At 45.1% G+C, this 21,158-nt stretch overlaps 1 protein-coding gene across 1 annotated transcript; it reads left to right on the top strand.

The window, feature by feature from the left end:
• The first annotated feature begins 364 nt into the window (after positions 1-364).
• Positions 365-20,659, top strand: ORC3 (origin recognition complex subunit 3). The gene is made up of 19 exons (XM_078877321.1): positions 365-431; positions 2,340-2,388; positions 2,864-2,964; positions 3,891-4,035; positions 4,202-4,306; positions 4,724-4,893; positions 5,735-5,868; positions 6,478-6,637; positions 7,857-7,970; positions 8,862-8,995; positions 11,630-11,693; positions 12,975-13,091; positions 13,781-13,860; positions 14,818-15,046; positions 15,490-15,590; positions 16,512-16,653; positions 17,848-17,964; positions 18,578-18,654; positions 20,168-20,659. Exons 1-19 carry the CDS (start codon positions 405-407, stop codon positions 20,271-20,273), a joined length of 2,172 nt encoding a protein of 723 aa, XP_078733447.1. The 5' UTR covers positions 365-404; the 3' UTR covers positions 20,274-20,659.
• The last annotated feature ends 499 nt before the right edge of the window (positions 20,660-21,158 follow it).

A 21,158-nucleotide genomic window follows, 5' to 3' on the forward strand; every position in this document is an offset into this window, starting at 1 on the left:
CGTCTGCGGTATAATCCTTAACTTATGAAATATTTAATGTGCGAATCGATTTATGTAAAAAACATGAGATGCGTGTGAATCGATTCACGCCGCGTGGCACGAATCCCGCGGGAATCGATTACCACAAACGAGTAATCGATTACTTTTGTGCTCTCTCTTTCTCTCGTGTGCCTCGTATCGTCCGCAATTACCTTATTTATCCAGTCTCGTAATATAACTCCGAGCCTTACCCGAAACGAGACCCACCATCGGAATTGACACAACCGCTTGCGTGCTTTTGAAGACGAATCGATTTGCTTCTGCGCGGGGTTGAATCGATTCCGTGGATCGCGAGCGAGCGTCGTGCGAACGCACGTGGACGTCATCTGCCCCGCGCGTTCGTTGTTTTTAAAACTCCACAAATCATGACTTCCACAACTTCTGTTTCCAAGGTAAGACGTTCCACATTCATCTTCACCACTGCCCACCATCGGATGATCGCTGCAAAGTATGATCTTGTGTTTTGATTATAGTGTGCTGATCTTTTTAAAGGTGCATTGAAAAATGTTGATACTCTGACTCATGCCCCTCCTGCTGTTGTGAAGTGGCCTCATGCAGCCAGCTATGGCTACAGGGTTTGGCGGTATCTTCTTGGTTCTTTCGGTAAAGTCACGTAGAAGGAAAATAATAAAATAATACTAAATAAAATACAATTCCCACGACGTTTCGGCCACAACGCAAGCAGCCGTCCTCAGGTGAAGAACAGGTCTGTCGGAAAGACAGCGTCCGAATGAACACCACCAAGCTTGGCAGCGTATATTTAAGCTGGGTTAGAGGGGGAGAGCGCCTTGACAAAGGAACTTACATATCAACAGAGGAATTTAACATATTTATGGAAAATGCAGATATGGGATTAGTCACTACTTGTGGAATGTGTAGGTGGTGGGGAGGTCTCAAAGTCATATTATGCTCGTGTATTATGTAGGATTAGCAGTAATAAGGGGAGGGAAATTTTAACAGTAAGGAGCTGCAGCAGCCAAATGTTTGGTGGTCCATGTTTGTGTCGTTTATTGTGAAAATTCGGTCACAGTTCCTATGATCACTGTTACATTGCTTTTATGGCTTTATTGTGATGATTTCGAATCGTTTTTTGGTTTGGCCATGTTTGTTTGTTGTAGTACAGAGTTAGACTGATGGCCTTAATCTAAGTTGTCTTGTGGTTGTTGTTGTTTGACTTGCATCCCACTGTGATTTTGCACACAGTGTTGGTGTACGGTGATTTTTCTGCAATATTTTGCTGTCTTTTCTTGGATTTTTTGTTTGCACATAGTCACTTTAAGATGTTTTCTTGTTCATGTTTTTGTTTTTTGTTTGTTGCGGTTGCACCCGATTCAAGAGCCGAATGGCTCCCAGGGCTATACCTAATAAATGATAATCACAAACCTGTCCACCCCTTATCAGTGCCCTATCGTACTACAGACCAATTCAGACCTTATTGGCCACCCCGTACCCTTATAAATCTCAACGTTCATCCTACAAAGTCCCATCACAAGGGAGAAACACAAACAAATAGACACAAACATTTGCTCGTATTGAAACGGCTGTACGCCGTATGCACCTGCAAACTCAATATCCCTGTACAAGAATACAGGTAAACCGTATGGGTTGACAGGTGTGTGATGATGGCTTCTATCTACTTACTGTCGTCAAAAGTTCCACTTGTTAGCAAAGTAGAATTTCATTACGTGTATTGATCGCATTCGAATTGTGTTGAAGGTATCTCTAAAGCAGTGATTCTTAAAACTTTACTGACAGCCTTGCACCCCTTTGGGTCTCAATCGTTTAAAACAAACGTATAATGTTGATACATACATCGGTTTGATAAAACAAAGTAGTGGTTACTTACGTGCCCTTGCTTAATTTGTTTTTTCGATTATTTAGCTTCTGAATAAAATCTGGCCATGTCTCGCACCCCCAGAAAGGGCATCTCACACCCCCAGGGGGTGCGTGCACACCAGAGGTCGCAACCGGGTACCCGATACCCGTACCCTACCCGATACCCGGCTACCCGTACCCGGCCGGGTATCGGGTACGGGTAGCCGTTTGCGACCCTGGTGCAGCCGGGTACCGGTACGGGTAGGCCGTGAGTCACTTGTGAGTAACCGTTTGTTACTCATTTCGGGTAGGGTACGGGTACAGGTAGGGAACGGGTACCCGTACCCAGCCGGGTACGGGAAAGGGTACCCATTTGTGACCCTGGTGCGGCCGGGTACGGGTAAGGAATCAAAACCCGTTTGCGAACTCTGGTGCACACCAGGTTAAGAACCACCGCTCTAAACAATACTTTTTTTATTTTCTAGGGATGCTTTGTCTTCAAGCCTTCTGGCAAGAAAAAGAAAAGTAACGACGGTAAGTGAGTTTAAACGCGTAGGCTTTCGCGACCAATATCCGTAATGCAGGGGTTTTTTGGGGGGTTAGATCGTGTAAATATATAAATGTGTCGTTAAACCCGCCACCACCCAACACGGCCAATTAGTAAGGTTTGTCACGTAAACAGAACATGCCAATTCGTTACTAGTACAGCACACCGGTGTTTACGTGACAACCCTTACTAATTGCCTGTGTTGGGTGGTGGCGGCTTTAATGACACATTTATATATTTACGCGATCTAACCCAAAGAAAAACCTGTATTAAAGGTAAGTAAGATGACTGAATTGTGCATCCTTGATCGAAAATGGGAGGCACATTGAGTGCCATTAAGTTACAAATCTTGACTGTATATATGTGCGTATGTTGAACTTCGTTCGCACCGTACGTAGCCAACCGTGCTAATCGGAGATGCGATTGAGTTCGCCGATCGATTTGTTAAATTGTCTTTGTCAGAGGTGTGCTTCCAGAACGAGAATGGTGAGGTGACCAGGGAGAGCCGTTTGAGGTTCAACACCTACCAGACGCTCAGCCAGGAGCTGAAGACGTCTGCCGAGGTGATGATGGTCGTGACAGTAATCATCACTCTCATCATTCTGCACCACGACATTGTTCGTAAGCTGTTTGTGGAGGCCAGATAAGAGAGTTTTTGTACTCCCTGGAAGTAAAGTTGGAAAGTATACACGTTAACATGTACATAATCGCATGAATTTTTACAATAAATCTTAAGAAATTACACTAGAATCCATCGCCTGCGTGAAGGCCCTGGTCAAAACGCCATCTTATCTAACAGTCTTGCGATGCGTTCAGTCAGTCTTGCACCTGCACGTGAGATGATTTTACAGCTCCCATCGGTAGAGATCCATCCAATCACGCTCTTACGTTTCACTGCCACTTCATCGTTAGTCTCGACAACCAGCTGTCATCTTTTCTAACTCGCTAAAATTGGAAACGCAGTATTGAGGAGTCAAAAGTAGACTCGTCTAGTACCCAATCGGTGCAGGAAAGATTATTTGAGCGACGGATAAATATTGTTTGCAGGCCTTTCAAAGCGGTTGTTCTCATGTTGTAGCGGGCTGTATGAAATTAAGTCGTTGGCTGTGTACAGCCAGCGGGCTGCAGGTTCCCTACCTCTGTTTTATATTCACAGACATAAATACATCCTAGATTTGAAGCTTTCGTGACTGCAATGATTCATATTCTTAGGTTTTTTCGGTAAAGTCACGTAGGTAAAAAATTTAAATTAATAAAAGTAAAATATTTTATTTTTATTTTAATTAATAAAAGTAAAATAAAAATAAAATATTTTACTTTTATTAATTTTAATTTTTTACCTACGTGACTTTACTGAAAAAACCTAAGAATATAAATACATCCTATATTCTGTAGGTGGCTGTGTCCTGAGTATGTATGTATATTTCACTTCTTTCGCACCTTACATAGCCAATAGCCTCTGCTGTGTGGATGTTGTATGCATGCTCAGGCAGTGCATGTCGAGATGAATGCCCAGGTGTTTGAGAAGATGACCTCCTTCCTGTCGGGAGCCCGCGGTGTGGCCTCGGACAACCTTCAGAGCTGGGCAGAGCGACAGAGATCCAACGAAATTCCGACAGCCGCCTTTGTCACAGGTGCCGTTCGTTCCTTTTGACCCCACCTTCACGGTCATTGTGTAACTGTGCCAGCCGTCACAGGGATGTCTTATTAGGATGTTGGCTTTGCCTCTGCCTACCGTAGTGGGGCACGCGCAGTGCTGCTGTGGCATTGATTGCTTTGCGTGGCTCTACGTGTGTGCAGGCGTGAACGTAGCGGATCACGAGGTGGTGTTCCAAACGCTGACGGAGCGGCTGCGCGAGTCTGTCACGCCGCACATCGTGTCCCTTCAGCCGAAGGAGTGCACAGGTCAGTGTCTGTAAATACAGGTCCACGGCAAGGCTGAGCGAGTCCCGCTTTAGTTTCTTAATGTTAGGAATAGCTCGAGGGTTAATTAATGGAGGTTGTAATCCAATAAACGAACAGCTCTTTTTTTGTAGAGTTGTACCTATGATGTGTGTCTCGCGGTTATCGACACGAGTTTGAAGCTTTGTTCATGAGAAGTTAAGGACCCATCCACCGGTGTCAGCTCCAGATTTCAAGGATGACGGTCAACACACTTCTCTCGGCCCATGAAACCATGAACTGATTACACTGGAAAACCTGGTTTGATCACTGGCAGCTGCATGCATTCAAACCTGAGATCTTATCTGTGGCAGCTCAGTGCCTTTACCTCTGAGCCACATACTCACGTCTCAACCGCACGATGGTTGATCACCTTCGCAGGGCTGAAGCAGGCAGTGCAGAAGATTCTCGGTACGCTGCTTGGGAGGCAGACATCGTGCGAGGACGACGAGGGAGAAAGTGACGACTTGGGCGACAGGAAGCCCTTGTCGGCATGGCGGGTGCTACCGTCGTTCTCCGCACTGTGCAGCTGGTACTCGTCTCTGCCGCAGGTACCCTCCGCCTCCGTCATGGGCCCTTGAGCAGAGCTGCTCCAGTCGGACAGACGCAGTCGTTTAACAACAGATGAACCGCACCACCGATTAGCATGCTTGGCTACGTACGGTGCGAAAGAAGTTCAATATACATACAAACCATTGCTTAAACAACACAATTCACACGTTCTGTTGGTCTAAACCCACAGCTGCAAGGTATATATCCTTGTGTTTTATATCAACTTATGTGGCCTTTTATAAACTCATCCAAAATGCACTGGATCTCGTTAACTTTAGAAAGCTACAGTGAGTTGAGCCTGGATAGTGCTTGGGTTTGTGCCAAATGAAAAAAAAGAGGTTATTGTGCAAAGTAGCAGTATCCATTGTACTGTACTTCCACACTCCCACATCTATGCTACACAAACTCCCAACTGCCCAGTGTGCTGGAATATGGTCAAGAAACCCCCACGCCAGATATGGAGTGTGGGAAGCCTTCATCCATGAGTGATAGTAGGCTGTACATGTGTGCACGCGCACATATGTGTATATGGGGTGCAGGGAGCGGTGGTGTAGCGGTTAGCACGCTGCACTATGAACCCTGTGACCTGAGTTAGATTCCCGCTCATGGCCAACATCAGTGATGATTATGTGAACTGGTCACGGGCCTCCCTCTTAGGTCGACTCAGCTTTTAAATAAGTTCCTGGTGCGATGGGTAAATGTCGCCACTAGGGAGGGTAAAGGTGGCTGGATGTGTTGTTGGCCACGCACCCCCTCGTGTGCCATGCCGGCCTTCATAGTCAACAGCACTTCCCCAAAAAGTCTGTTAAAGAAATAAATGGGGATCTTTGTTGTATGTAGCCTGTATCGGACGGTGTGAAAGGCAAGCGGAAGGTGAGCGAGCGGCACAGCACGACTCCCCCCATCGTCATCATCCTTCGGGAGCTCGAGAGCTTTCCGCCACGTGTGCTGCAGGACCTCATCCGCATCTGCAGGTGCCATGTCACCCACATGCTCCCAAACGCTCACTTCTAGCAGGATCTCAGTACGCGGTGCAGTGGCGTAGCTATCGCGTGTGCAGGCAGTGCAACTGCACGGAGGCACATGGCCCAGAATGGCTCAGGCGCTGTGCTATATGAGAGGGAATTTGGTTGACTACTATTACTACAGCTGTAGCACTTCACCGTATGGGGTCATACCGTCCTATATTCCAGACTGTCACTCACAGCAGTCCATACCTTTGGAGTAGAGAGGCTTGCGTCCAGCTCGAACTTGCACAGCCAGGTGTGAGGAGGCTGGCCAGCTGGATGCTTCCAATCGCCGATTAATCTCACTCCTTGTGTCAACTTGACACATAGCTGTGAATCGAACAGGGGTTCCCCATTTTCATTCCTTGTACCAGGATGATCCAACAAACAGTCGTTCGAATTGAATGAGGACCGTCCCATATGGCAGCTAGAAGGTGGAATGAGAATGCTAATGGCACGAGATGAAGTGGCGATAATGTGGTTGAGTGGCTTTATAGCAAACATAAGAAGCCACTGGTACAATGGGCGTTAAGTAGTCTCGTACCATCGTCCGTGTTGCCGTGTGTGCGCATGTAGCCAGTACGTGGACCGGCTACCCCTGGTGCTGGTGCTGGGTATCGCCACGTCGCCCCTGGCACTGCACCGCTTGCTGCCGCACTCCGTGTCATCTCTGCTGTGCGTGGAGCGATTCCAGACGCCGCCTGCCACCGAGTTGCTGTCCTCTACGCTCGACCAGGTGGGGGCTGTGCAAGCAGCACAGAGCTGCTGGCTCATGGGCTCATGTGTACATGTGTAGTGGGCTCAGATAGGCGCGCACACTTCTTGGGAGGCAACACCGTTTATTAACACCAACCACGTTGCACTAACATAGGGTGGTAACCACTGACCTGCTCTGACTAACACACACACCGTCACTCTCCATCTCAGACTCTCGGATACACTAGCGTGACCCAGCCAGGTGGGCTACTAGCGGGTCCGCTGACTGGAGGCTTGACTCTTCTTCTTAGGAGGCTTCTTCACGATCCATCTTCACTCTTGACACGGGCAGCCTCGTGTCCCGTGAGGAAGCTGCTTATATCGGCCTCGGCGTGTCCAGAACCTTCTCGAAGTTCCTCGGCTGTCCACCTGACCACCCAAGGTCCCCCCGGGGCCCCCGGCCCCCACCTTGATAGGTCACGTGTCCAGCCAGGTTCACTCAGTGCCACGGCCTCACCCAACCTCCAGGTCCCTGAACCGGCAATGACGTCATCGCTGCCTCCAGCCGGGATGATGTCATGTGTGTCTGTTTGGACCCGCGGGGTCGTGACGCTCCCCCGCCTAGTGACGTCACACGTGTGTGTGTGTACACAGTAGTGACGCTGTCAGTCACTACACATGTATCTGCTAATCGGCTAACTGCTACTCAGTATCTGTTAATTCAAAAACTGTTCACGTGTTCAATTGTATTCAAGGAGTTTAAAACACCACACTGTAAAGTGTGATCTGCATTTAACAGTCAACATCTCTGCCTTTTCTTCACTCTGAAGAAGGGCCTTTGCTGGGAATGCCACACATACAGACATCTTTTGTCAACCTACTGTTGGACGAGGGCCTCCCCACACCGCTGTGCTGGGCTGCGTGGGTTATTTTACCATAATCTCAAAATGTCTGGACGGTGCGGGTTAGTAAAGGCGGCTAGAATAGACACGGGTGCGTATACGTACTGTAAAACTAGAATTTCCTGCATCATCGTGCATGGAGGTCATCAATCTAAGCACTGTCCTGGCTCCATCCTGCTTAGCTTCCGAGATCTGAAGCATTCTGGGTGATTTGGTCTAAAGCAGCCATGTGACACGAATGATGTATTCCAAGCCGAGTCATTCTTTTGGGTTGAGCTGGCAATGATGGCACAGTCGCCTGGGTAAAAAATGGACTTCGGATCAATGTGAATGAAGCTTTTCATATCTACCTTTCAGCTGCTGCTAACGGATCGCTTCCTCTTCAAACTGAGCGGCAAAGCCCTGCAGGTGCTCATCGGAATCTTCCTCTACCACGACTTCTCCGTCAGGAACTTTGTCAAGGGCTTACAGGTAGGAGAGATTAATCCATTTATTCCAAGATCAGGAGTCGATTCTAACAGTCACAATACACACGCCAATTTGCGTGTGAATATTGCTCGTGTAGAAATGGTTCGAAATGTATTGTAATAAAATACAGCCATTTGTCAGTTCAACGTTGGATAAATGCCTCCCCCATACTGTGTCGGTCATGGGAGTTGTAATGACCATGCTTCACCATGGTGGTTATTGTGGGTTTGGGAAGGCAGGACCAGGATCAGTTCAGTTATCACTCGTTACTTCTGTTAGCTGTGGCTTATAATCGAACCCAGGTGGCTGGGTTCATAGCATAGTTCATGAACAATTATGCCACTGCCCCACCCCATGGAAAAAATATGAAAATGTTATGCAGATGTTGTCTTAAGGCTAATGGAAAGAACAAGAGAAAACAAACGAGTCAGACATTATCTATGATACAACATACAATTAATTCCTGAATATGATTTGTCAACCCACATCTTAGACATTCATCAAATTAAAGAGGGAAGGGTGATTTTTATCACATGGCTATACTGCTTGTTCCACCATCACAATCAGAGCATTCAGTGATTCATGTCCAACGATCGCTTAATTTCTTGGTTCTTTCGGTAAAGTCACGTAGAAGGAGACAGAGTCTCATTCAGACGCTGTCTCCTTGACAGACCTGTTCTTCACCTGAAGACGGCTGCTTGCGTTGTGGCCGAAACGTCGTGAGAATTATTTTATTGTGTTTAATTTTTATTATTTTATTATTTTCCTTCTACGTGACTTTACCGAAAGAACCAAGTAGATGATGAATCCCTGCAGTCACAAAAGAAGCTTTAAATCGAAATTTAAGACCGCTTCATTGCTCGCTGACTCGCATACTTTATTTCATCCTTGCAGTTTGCCATGATGGAGCACTTCTACGAGCAGCCGCTGAGCATGCTGTGTGTGCCGCCGTCCAGCCTGAAGGCTCACGTCGCTTCACTCGGACCGGAGCTCTGTGAGGCCGTGCGTCAGGCACCTTCCTTCTGCCGGTTCGTCAGCAGTATTGGCACAGTGTACATCCTTACTTAGGGTCGGAATTGGATTCAGTACCTGTTGCGGGCCACCCATTGAGACACGGGCCTTATCATAATCATCATCAGAATTGCGTAGATGACGAAGGCCCGTTGTGCCAACCCAGAGTATCCATATTCTTAGGTTTTTTCGGTAAAGTCACGTAGGTAAAATTTTTTCATTTTTACCTACGTGACTTTACCTTGATACAGCTATCGTGCTGTGACGGTTCCACCTGAAGACGGAAGCTTGTGTTGCCTCCGAAACGTCGTGATTTTTATTTTATTTTACTTTGTATTTTACTTTTTATTAATTACATTTTTTTACCTACGTGACTTTACCGAAAAAACTTAAGAATATGAATCCTTACAGTCACAAAAGCTTCAAATCTAGAACAGAGTATCCATGTTTCACCGCATTGTAGAAAGCCTCCTGCAAGGTGTCTCAACAGATCTGACGAACAGACGAGTCCATAGGACGGCCCATTGGATGGTGCCACGATGGAGATGGTTGAGATCTACTCTTTACCTGGATGGATAGAAGTAGGGCATGGTGTGTGGGGAGTATCTTTTAGCCAAACAGGTGAATCGATCTTGAGTGGATAATTTCATCGATCGCAGGAAAACCAGTCTTTGATGAGACTTCGGTGTTGCGAACAGAGTCTTGCCATCTGCGGCCAAAAATGTGCTGCTGACAACGCATATGGAAGGACTGCAGCCTGTTTGGGTCTGAGTCTAAGTCTTGGCACCACACAGTAGGACAGGTATCATGAAAGTGTTGTATATTCAGATCTTGGTAAATGTGCTGGCATGATGTTGAGGCCAGATGTTGTACAAAAACTGCAAAATACACACTTTAGCATCATCTAACAACAACTCAAGTATATTGTTTTCTAAGGGCTCACCTTTATTATGATGACAAAAGTGTCAAATTGGCAAAACTGTGTTGTCAGGTCAAAAATATTCCCCTCTAGCACCATAATTTCTCTCTGAACTACAGTCCCAATTGGATGACATACTATGCCCAAGAAAAAAAAAATCCACACCATGATCATACAAACAATGGCCCACATTTAAAATTGTTTTGAAATGTGCATGCAAAATCGGGGAACTGTTTATTTATATTTAACAGTTGTTGAATTGTATCTACCTTTTAAGTATTATAGTTGTAAGATTTCAGGCACTTTAACATCATGGAACTGCCCCTTTGCGTTCCATATAATGCTCTAAATTACTTTAAATCTCAATGGACAAAGCCTGCAACGTGAACAGTCTCACAAACAACAATGCAGTGCTGCGCCATAAATTGCTACTAATGGCTGGTCCATGTGAAACTAAAATGGGCACCATGGTGGCGAGATGTTAACTCCCTTGGCTGGTATACAGGAGGTCGTGGGTTGAATCCCGATCATGACGCCTGTATATTTGGAGTTTGCATGTTCTCCACGTAGTCATGTCGATTTTTCTCCGGGTCCTACGCTGTTTCCCTCCACATTTTAGAAACATGCATGTAGAGTCTTAATTTTGGAGCTTTCGTGACTGCAGGAATTATTCTTTGGTTCTTTCGGTAAAGTCACGTATAAAGATAAAATAATAAATTAAATAATAGCATACGACGTTTCGATTGCAACACAAGCAATCATCATCAGGTATAATGAAATAGCGACATAAAATCTAACCAGAAAACTATAGACAGACATATAAGCAGACAGATATCACCAAGATACATAGAGCGAGCAACACAGGTACAGAGAGGGGTGATCGTCTCTGTGGGGTGGCCTTAAATAGACAGAGGGGGGCGGAGGCAGCGAGAGGGAGGGGTTAGAGACAAAATTTACATGTCAATGAGTACGAGGAGACGCGTAGAGAAGTACGCAGGCTTAGAGGGAGAAAGAAACACACTAAAATTAAATAACCTGGCAAAGTATCGAAATGTTATGTAAAACGACACAGAGAGTCGGTCAACACACAATTAACGCATAGCCTGATCGATTACGTATTTCAAAGATTGCTAAGTTAGAATTTAAGTGAAAATTCCAAAGAAAGACAAAAGATAAAAACAAGAGGAACGGAGACACACAGACAGAGCAGAACCTAAGAACGACAAAGAATGCATTTAGAGTATTTCACTACTATAAATGTACACATTTGTGGCCAGGTCACTTCTGAAAAAGAGCTATGTAGCTCAGTGGGCCTTACCTGGCAAAATAAAAATCTCGATTTAAAGCTTTCGTGATTGCAGGGATTCATCTTTTTGGTTCTTTAGGTAAAGTCACGTAGAAGGGAAATAATAAAATAATAAAAATAAAACATAAAATAATTATCACGACGTTTCGGCCACAACGCAAGCAGCCGTCTTCAGGTGAAGAACAGGTCTGTCAGAAAGACAGTGTCATTCAGACGTCCTCAGGTGAAGAACAGGTCTGTCACCTGAGGACGGCTGCTTGCGTTGTGGCCGAAACGTCGTGATAATTATTTTATTATGTTTTATTTGTATTATTTTATTATTTCCCTTCTACGTGACTTTACCGAAAGAACCAACAAGAAAAATAAAAATCGTTAAAAATAGTTTATAGTTGACAATGCTAAAGGATTCTGGTGGTCACTTCATAGGTACATGGAGGGCAGGAAGGCAAAGGAGCAGGACCGACTCCTGACTGATAACGAGTACCTTAAGGTAAGTGGACACCAGCCTTGGCTGCATGGTTTCCTGCTTCCTGCCATTATACTGCATGCCACTTAGCATACAGTAAACACTCAATTATCTGGGCTGCAGATTAACTGTGCTTGTCAAAGAAAGAGCTCAATGCACGTGCTGGATTAATTGTTAGCTGTTCTTCACTCCTCAAGGATCAGTGACCTGTGTCACAGCAAACACATCTGCAAGTTAAACCGATTACTTTAAGAAGCAATAAAAACAGACGGGGACTTTGGTGTCTTCTCCCCCATTCTACCCCGATAAACAATACACAAGCCCACTTTACGTGTGTTTTGAACTATCTGTGTTTTAGTATTTATTCATGCAACTCCACTCTCCATTACCATGCAGAATGGAGAGTTTACTCTGTAGCTCGGTGGGATTGAATGTTCATTGTCTTACATGATTATTTTTGTTGTTGTTGTTGTTGTGAAATAGACGATCCCGTTTAGCCAGTTTCCAGGATATTTTTCAATAGATCTGTGATGCTTGAGCACAGCAGCAACACAAAGAAAAAATACCGACTTCAAAATTTCAGAGAACGAGTACAGGCCCCTTAAGGAATATTGAAAAGCACGAGGATAAAAAAGAGTGCAGATATAATGAGAGCAAGAGGTGCCAGCAAAGTTTCAGTACATGTGCAAGCAAGCTCTGTATTTCAGTCTTAGCAGTGACGTAAACACACGCAAATCGAAATAGACCGTGCACACGTGTGGGAGCAAGATGTGCCAGATAAACGTTGTGTGCAAATAAGCTCTGCTCTGGCCTAATAGAGGGGAGTGAAGGGAGGTAACCAAATTCTAGATTTGAAGCTTTCGTGACTGCAAGGATTCATACTCTTGGTTCTTTCGGTAAAGTCACGTAGGTAAAAAATGAAATTAAAATAAAACAATAAAAATCACGACGTTTCGGAGGCAACACAAGTCTCCGTCATCAGGTGGGACCGTCACAGCCAGATTAGCTGATGCAGCTAATCTGGCTGATGCAGCTAATCTGGCTGTGACGGTCCCACCTGATGACGGAGACTTGTGTTGCCTCCGAAACGTCGTGATTTTTATTGTTTTATTTTAATTTTAATTTCATTTTTTACCTACGTGACTTTACCGAAAGAACCAAGAGTATGGTAACCAAGTTGTAGGTGAGATGTAAGAGTATTTCACCTGATTATGTGCTCGCTAACAGCACTTGCAGTAAGTCTACGAGGCTGTGGCAAGGTCTTTGTCGTTGATGCTTGTATATAATTCATACGGGTACCACCAGGACCGTGTGTGTATCCTGCTGTCCGAGCTTCACCGATACCATCGGCGGTTCTTCCTGATGCTGCGGGGTCTGCACACCTTCACGCACCAGCTGCCCGGACACCCACTCGGCAAGCAGGTGCCGGCCTAGGACGTTACAGGGTCCACTCACCAGTCCCTCCTAACAGGCAGAGTGCTCTGAGAAAACACTGCCAAATTTCCAGATGGTTATATCACCTGGACAGTCTGAACCTTCCCAGAAAACTTACCACATTTATTAACACTTCTTTATAACAGATAAAATATATGATAGGCGGATGTTTCGGGCAGTATTAATTACGTGCGTATTACATTTTTTGTATTTTTGCTCGAGCACCATTGAAAACTCTAGATTTGAAGCTTTCGTGACTGCAAGGATTCATACTCTTAGGTTTTTCGGTAAAGTCACGTAGGTAAAAAATAAAAAATAATAGAAATAATAATAAAAATAAAATAATAAATCATGACGTTTTGGAGGCATGACGGAGACTTGTGTTGCCTCCGAAACGTCGTGATTTATTATTTTATTTCTATTATTATTTCTATTTTTTTTACCTACGTGACTTTACCAAAAAATTTAAGAGTATGAACCATTGCAAACGTTGAAATATGACGTCGTCATCTCGTTATGCGGCTCAGAAGGTGACGTTAATCAGAGGACAAACCTGTTGGAAAGAGTGACAAAATCCACGCGTAAGCATTATATATTTGTTCCTTTGAGAAGTGAGATTGAGTGCCATGCCATGTGAATTGTGCTTTGGCGACGTGCACACTTCTCGCGGTCTGCAGGTGCGGGAGCTGTACTGCAGCGTCCTTGAGTCCCCAGTGTGGGAAAGTGAAGGCTACTCATCCGCCATGCATCTCCTCCGGTGGGTGTCCTCGCTTCCTGACCAGACATCCCCCATCGCCGCCGCCACCATCGTTATTATTGTGATCGTCACAGGTGCGGAGGGTGAGACCTCTGCTGCCAAATGGCGATGAGCATAGTCCCCATGTAGGGGAAGCCTTCTCCCCTCCAACCACCCGATTGCTCGTGGTGAGGTGTTCTGTTTTTATGAGGCTGATGATAAGGCCCCCCTCCTCGTTGTGGCAACGTCGAGGTTCAACAGGGCCTCCAACTCCTACTCAGAATGAGCATTGATTACCAGAAATGTCTGATGTGGTTGACCTCGAGTGTTTCCATAACTGCCTGGGAGCTGCCGTTGAATCATTGAATCGGGGGGATGGGGCACAGTGGCAGAGGGAGACAATTGCTGTTCATGAGGTGGTTATATATTATATCATTATATTATTTTATTATATTATATTATTTTATTATGTTTTATTTTTATTATTTTATTATTTCCCTTCTACGTGACTTTACCGAAAGAACCAAGAAGATGAATCCCTGCAGTCACGAAAGCTTTAAATCGAAATTTGAGGTGGTTATAGTCACCGGCAGTAGTGGGGAGTGGTAGTGTCGTGGTTAGCGCACTGAGCTATGAACCCGGCGACCTGGGCTTGATTAGCGCTCGTGGCCAATAGCAGTGATGATTATCCGAATCAGTCCTGGGCCTTCCCTAGGATGACTTCGCCTCAAATGAGTATCTGGTTCGATGTCTAAACATCGCCATTCAGGAGTCAAAGGTGGCCAGGTATTGTATTGGCCACCCACTCCCTCGTGTGCCCTGCCGAACTTCAGAGATGTTCATCAACGGCATTTGCCCCAAAAGTCTATTTCGGTTATATGAGGGATCGTTGTTTTTGTTTTACAGTCCCCTGCCGGCTCTAAAACAGAATTGCAACTAGCATTACTGCAGTGACACGCTCGCCTTGCCATGTGCCAGGATGCTCGCCCGGGATGAGCTCTGCTGTCTGCTGGAGAGCTGTGTGGAGCAGCTGTCGACCGCCCCGACTGATCCTGAGCTACAGGGTGCGGTCACGTCACTCCAGGATGTCCTACAAGGCCTGCATGCACTTGGCGAGCCCGGCGGGGTACCCAACGTCGAAGAGATGGCGTTGCCGGTACAAAAAGTGCCAGTGCTTGGAAAGACCGACCTGCACCAGCTGCAGAAGGTGAGGGGCAAGCGCACAAATGTCGCTGTGTGCGAAACTTGATGCACAGTGCTCACCATACACGAGACACTGCAAACCACGTGCTACATACTGCACACAATGCAACACATGCTGTACAAAGCTAAGTATACTTTGTTCAACCACCACACTCCAGGTCAAAACAATTCTTATTCTGTTGCTTTCCATATACTGCTTGACTTTGGAATTCCTTCCCGTCATCTCATCTCCCAAGTCCTTATAACATTGCTCAATTCAAGAAACATTAACTCTTATCCACTATCAGAGTCACTTGGTGTTTTGGGCCTTTGAGCCTGTGCCTAGCAGGCTGCATAATACTTAGCATTGAATACCATGCCCGCTGCATAGCACACACGGCTGACGTATCGAGGCACAGGCATGCGCGTCGCATTGCGACCATTCCGTTTACAATGTTCCTGCCGCAGACATTGATGGAGATGCAGGCGGCGAAGAAGCAGCAGAAGAAGTCGAGTCCCTACGAGGTGCTCCGTACCAAAGCTGTGGATCTGCTCGACGATCTGGTCAGGTGGGTAGAGGCCGCAACAGCTTGAAAAGAGTCGCCCAATATGGCACACCAAGCATCCCATGGTGTGACATATCGTATTGCATGGGGGTTAATTTGGCTTGGTTTACAGTGGGGCATTTCATCTCTATATCTGTGTTCAACTCGCACTTTCAGATTAGTACACTTTTACTGCGCCCGACACTTGCTGTACTGACATGTGGCCACCTTTAGATTGGCTCCAGACTTGGTGCAATTAGAAAAGTGCCAACCCTAGAACTACCTGGTGCGCGTGATCGTTATTTAGTTGATCACTTTCGAGATTGCAGCATCCATTCTGCTGCTGCTAGCACATTCATTCCCTTATTTAATGCTGTCATCCCATGTTGATGTCCGTCTTCTAGACCCCACTACCCCTCACACTTTCCGTTTACCTTGCAGCACTTTAATGTTTAATGTTTTACCAACTTCATCTCTCCTCACCTTTCCCCACGTCTCTCATTTTCCTTTAGCTCTGTACCCCCCCCCGCCCTTGCCTCTTCCCAATGTCTGCCCCCCTGCCCTTATCACTCTACCCATCCAACCCTCGTCACCCACTTTATTTTAGCAGGTGTTTAAAGAATGTTTTTTTAACTCGCAATCTCTTCAGGTACTTTAACCCATTTTTTTAATACTGTTTATAATTACGTTTTATTGTGTGTACAGTGCTCTGAGATCCTGTGGCTTGAAGTACGCTCTATCAAAACACATTCTAATTATTTACAAAAGCACTACAGTATATAGAATCGGTGCATGTATTTAGCTGCAAAGTGGCCACTTTTGATACATTACAAACTGCAGAGCTTTTCGCGTTTGTCAGGCTTGTTGGGAATTCCGTCCAGCTTTACCAACCGATTGTCGAAGCAAACTGCGCGTTGCTTCTGAAACATATTTGCCTTTACACAGGAAATACCTGCAGCCACCTGAAGGGCAGACGCTGCACGAAGTGAGCTACTTTAGCGACTCCTCCACACTGAAGCAGCACCTCAACGCGTCGCCACGTGCAGCCATCCAGATGGCGCTCACCAACCCTTACTACTACCTGCAGGTGAGCAATAAATTCACCCGTAAAAACAAAGTTTTTCACTATAAATCCTTTATATGCGTGGCGGCTAGAGTCCTCTCGTCCTCTGGCTTGAGATGGCTGCCACCTATGGGGCAGATGATTGCCTGCCACCATTAAGCAATTGGTAATTAAATAGAATTTATTTTTTCCTAAAAAGTGTAAAATTTTGGAAAAAACATTTCACGAAAATAAATTGTCACGTACAACGAGTCTGTGTGCAAAATGTCAGCTCGATTGGATCACGGGAAGTGGGTTAAAAAACGACCGAAAGATTTGCACGGTCGTAAGTGCGCAAGCAAGCAAGCAAGTGAACTTAATATAAAGGATTTAAAAAGCAGCGGCTCTAGCAGAGCTTCATACGTAGTACAGCAGCTGATCGGCGAAGCGTGGTGGAAGATTCCTGTGATCCGTTGCCATGGATGCAAAGATTTGGCGGATCTTGTAGATTTGTAAAAACTCAGATCTTCGTGCGCTCGGAGTTGGCTAAAGCATGGCAGTATAGAAAGGTCGGTTCATGAATCTGTGAATGCAGAGAATTGTGTTATCTTTACGTATGTCTAGGCCTATTTAAGGACTGCTTTTTAAAGTTATTCATATGCATTTGCGGCTCTTTAAATATCAAGTTTATCACCGAATTCGAAAGTAAAATGCCTCGTTATTTTGGTTGCTGACCCCTGGTCTAGGTTACTCCAGTTCATTTCAACGTACAAAACACTCAGTAAAATTGAATTGGTCAAACAACCTTTTGAAAGAAATACAATTGAAAACTCAAGCTTTCCTGGATAAGTAAAGAACCTTTTTAGTTTCGCCAGTCAATGGGCTGCGTGTTGGTCGAGAGACGGAATGGGATTTGAGCATGTCCGAATCCTGATATACCATAAACGCTGGAGGGTAGTGACTGTCATTGAACCGGGAGCGGTTGAACAACATTGTTTGCTGGTCATGGGTTCTGTCTCCCGTGGGACTCATTGAGCCCTGGTTGCTTCAGCCCCCTAAACTTGTCCTTTTTGGCCTCATATTGCACTGCACTGCACTATTTCCGTCTCCCATGTGCACGTGCCCTTACCTCCCTTCCTATTTGATCTTCTTCCCCAATGTAGTATCTCACTTTCATATATCATCTTGAGATGCGGTTACATAAATTGTTGTGATGATGATGATGATGTGCGCCATCAGAACAAGGCCTTGCGCAGCGCGGAGGGCAGCATCACCAACATGGCTCCAGATATATGCATCGCCTATAAGCTGCACCTGGAGTGCGGTTGCATGATTAACCTGTACGACTGGCTGCAGGTAAGCACACACAAAACAAGTTGCCACCGTATGAGATTGAGGTGTGTGTCAAATGAGCAAACTGATTACGTTAATGCAGGAATAGCACTCCAGAAGAGACTTAATCCTGGAGAGACGTTTTGGAGTTAATCCATATGAAGCTGGTTAACTACCACTTAAGTCTGTGGTTGAGAGTTCTGAAATGCACTCCATAGGGATAAAGAACCTTTTTGCCAATATTGTCTGTTCCATCAGCAACTATAACAACTTTTGAACATTGGTAATAAATGTCAGTATTGTATGTTAAACGTAGTGACTATAATTATTTAAAAAAAAACAGCTGATGGCACAGCGAAAGCGAATCGGGGATTAAAGGGTGGAGTTTATAGCCTCTAAATGAAGCATCATTCAATGGGATTCCTCAACAAATGAGTTGCTGATACTCCCCAAGAGCTCTGAATCATATATAAATAATTTCTCTGGAATCAACTTTTTTTATACATTGTTCAATCCAACATCCTTGTTTTTTTTAAGTCCACAATTTTTTTTTAAATCCAGTTTTAAAAGTATATTTTTTGTGAAGCTTAAAGTAAGTTTTGTCTATATCACCACTGCTATGTGCCTGTGATCCCAGGCCTTCCAGACAGTGCTGCAAGCTGGGAACGACTCTGAAGAGACCGAAACACCTCACGTCATTGACCAACAAATTCAGTATCCTTTTTACTGCCAAGCACCTGTGGGGTTTGTAATCCATCATTGCTTCAGCCAAATATGCTCACATGCTTTACACACTGCCTGTTGATTGGCTGCTACAGAAAATGGGCGTGTCCATAGGACGTCCTTTACCAAATCTTGCCAGAGCACACACTTGTGCAGGCCTCACTTTTTCCAGTTTGTCTTAAGATTAGCCGAGCAACTGCCTGAAAAGCTCTTGAATCCTGAAACTGTTTACAGGCGAAATGAAGCGTGCTATATGTATGTACAATTTGGCAAATCCATTTTTTTACACTGGAGACAGATTGAGGATTCATTAGGTTAATACAAAAGCCGAATGGCTACTACAGTGCCAAGCTTTTTCATAAATCAATAACAATTTATACCATTCCCGCATGCATAATTCCATGCAATTAAATATATTTTCAATGGTGAATCAACACTCCCTTACATGCCTAATACTGGTAGGAACCTCCTGGTTACACCAGCCCACAGGGGATTATTGTGTCCGTCCATCGTGCATCCAAAAATGGGAGGGGTGGGGAGGGATGGGGAGGGGCTGGGTGGGGAGGGTGGGGCTGGGTGGGGGGGGGGGGCTGGGTGGGGAGGGGCTGGTCACCCCGTGGTGCCCTTATAAAACTCAACGTTTAACCTACTCACGCCGACTTGTGCCCGCCCTCAGTCGGCCATATTTACGGAATACACCACGCCGCCGTTGACCCTGGCCATTGACCGAGCAACCCAATGTTCCTACCAGCTCCCTCCGCAGGAATGTTATTTAATCACGATTAAGGAACTACAGGGGTGGAACAGTGACAATGCACTATGAACCCAGCCACATGAGCTAGATTCCCAGCCATGCTGAACAGTGGTGATATCTGAAAATATTCCGGGCACCTCCCCTTCACCAATGCACACTGACCAACATCGTGCAGTTATGGTCATTACCACCTCCATAACGGAGATGGTAGAGGGAGGCCTTAATCCAGAAGAGCCTTGAGAAGGGGTGGTTGACTTTTAAGATATTACAACTGTAGGTAGCTACCAGATGGCTAAGGGCTCGTCCATAAATGACGTCACGCACCTAGGGGGAGATGTGACGGCACATCAAAATGCTTAACTTTAAATATAGACAACACTTTCTACTTAAATAGACTTTTTAATGTTTTCTCCTACATCAATGCAGCGGCACATTAAATATGCACTACTATGGCAATAGTTTAAAGCGATTTGAAGCATGTTTAAAAAAAAATTGGTGGGGGGCAGAGCTTTATAACGTCATATTTGAGGGGGGGGGTCTGACTTTTTGTGACGCGTGTGACAAGGGGGGGGGGTCCACAATCGTCCAAATCATGTGACGTCATTTATGGACGGCCCCTAATGCGTTTGGGCTGCCCCAATGAAAATGAACTCGGGTGACCAACTAGTTGGTTGCAATATCTACAAAACTTGTTCATACTCTTTGGTTCTTGTTTGGCCAAGCTGTTGTCCTGAATTGTTACGCACCCAGCGCACGGTTCATTCGTGCAGTCTCCGAACTGCAGTTCCTGGGCTTCGTCAAGCCCACCAAGCGCAAGACAGACCATGTGGCTCGTCTGACTTGGGGTGGCTGCTGAGGCATCAATCCTGCTTGGTGGTAATATTGCATACAATGATGGTAATGTCAACAAATCGTTTTTCAATTAGTGAATGAACAGTGGACATGTAGTCATTAAGGTAAATACTACCCAGCAGTGAAAATGCAAAGATAATTTAACATGAGCAGCCTCCAGTGCGTAAGTGTGGATTCGATTTTCAAACAATGCTAATTAAATCAGACCACGACTGGACTGGCTTGTATAAAACATTGACTGCATGCATGGTGGTGCTGCACCAAGGATAGTCAAGAGAATCCAGTTCCCACTGCACTGCAATAGGTTCTTGTAAATACTCGTATGCTGTAAATATTAATGCGGTTTGTGCTTTAATAAACATTTACGATTTGCGCATTGAATTGAGAAGTGTCATAACCTTAACCTTGGAGCTGGTATTTGCAGTCTGCCATCTTGTTCAATGAATAGCCATATACATCTTACAAAATGGTGTAAAGACTCAATGCATTTCCATCTTTTAAAAATACAATTAAAATTAATAAAAAATGTTCTTTGCAGGCAGATCCATGTGTTAATACGGAGGTATCAAGTTCGAGGGGTAGGTAACACTATCAAGAGATTATTTTTAAAGCATTAAATGTTATTTTCCAGGGTCTGCCCATACCACAAATCTGCAAATCACGAGTAAAATGAGTAAATTTGTAAACCCAACATCAATACGAGACATTTCCACATGAACCAATGTGCGTAAATTGGTATACTGCGACCTATGGCATCAGAAAAGTCAAACAGAACACTTCCATGTTTGGAATACAAAACTACCAGTTGCTATTGCCAGGGTGGAATAGAATGCGTCAATCTTGTGAAAAGCAACCCCACGTTCTCACAAGTACACCTTGTTGCTGGGCC

This window comes from Lampetra fluviatilis, chromosome 47 (assembly GCF_964198595.1).
Source record: "Lampetra fluviatilis chromosome 47, kcLamFluv1.1, whole genome shotgun sequence".
Classification (NCBI taxonomy): Eukaryota; Metazoa; Chordata; class Hyperoartia; order Petromyzontiformes; family Petromyzontidae; genus Lampetra; species Lampetra fluviatilis.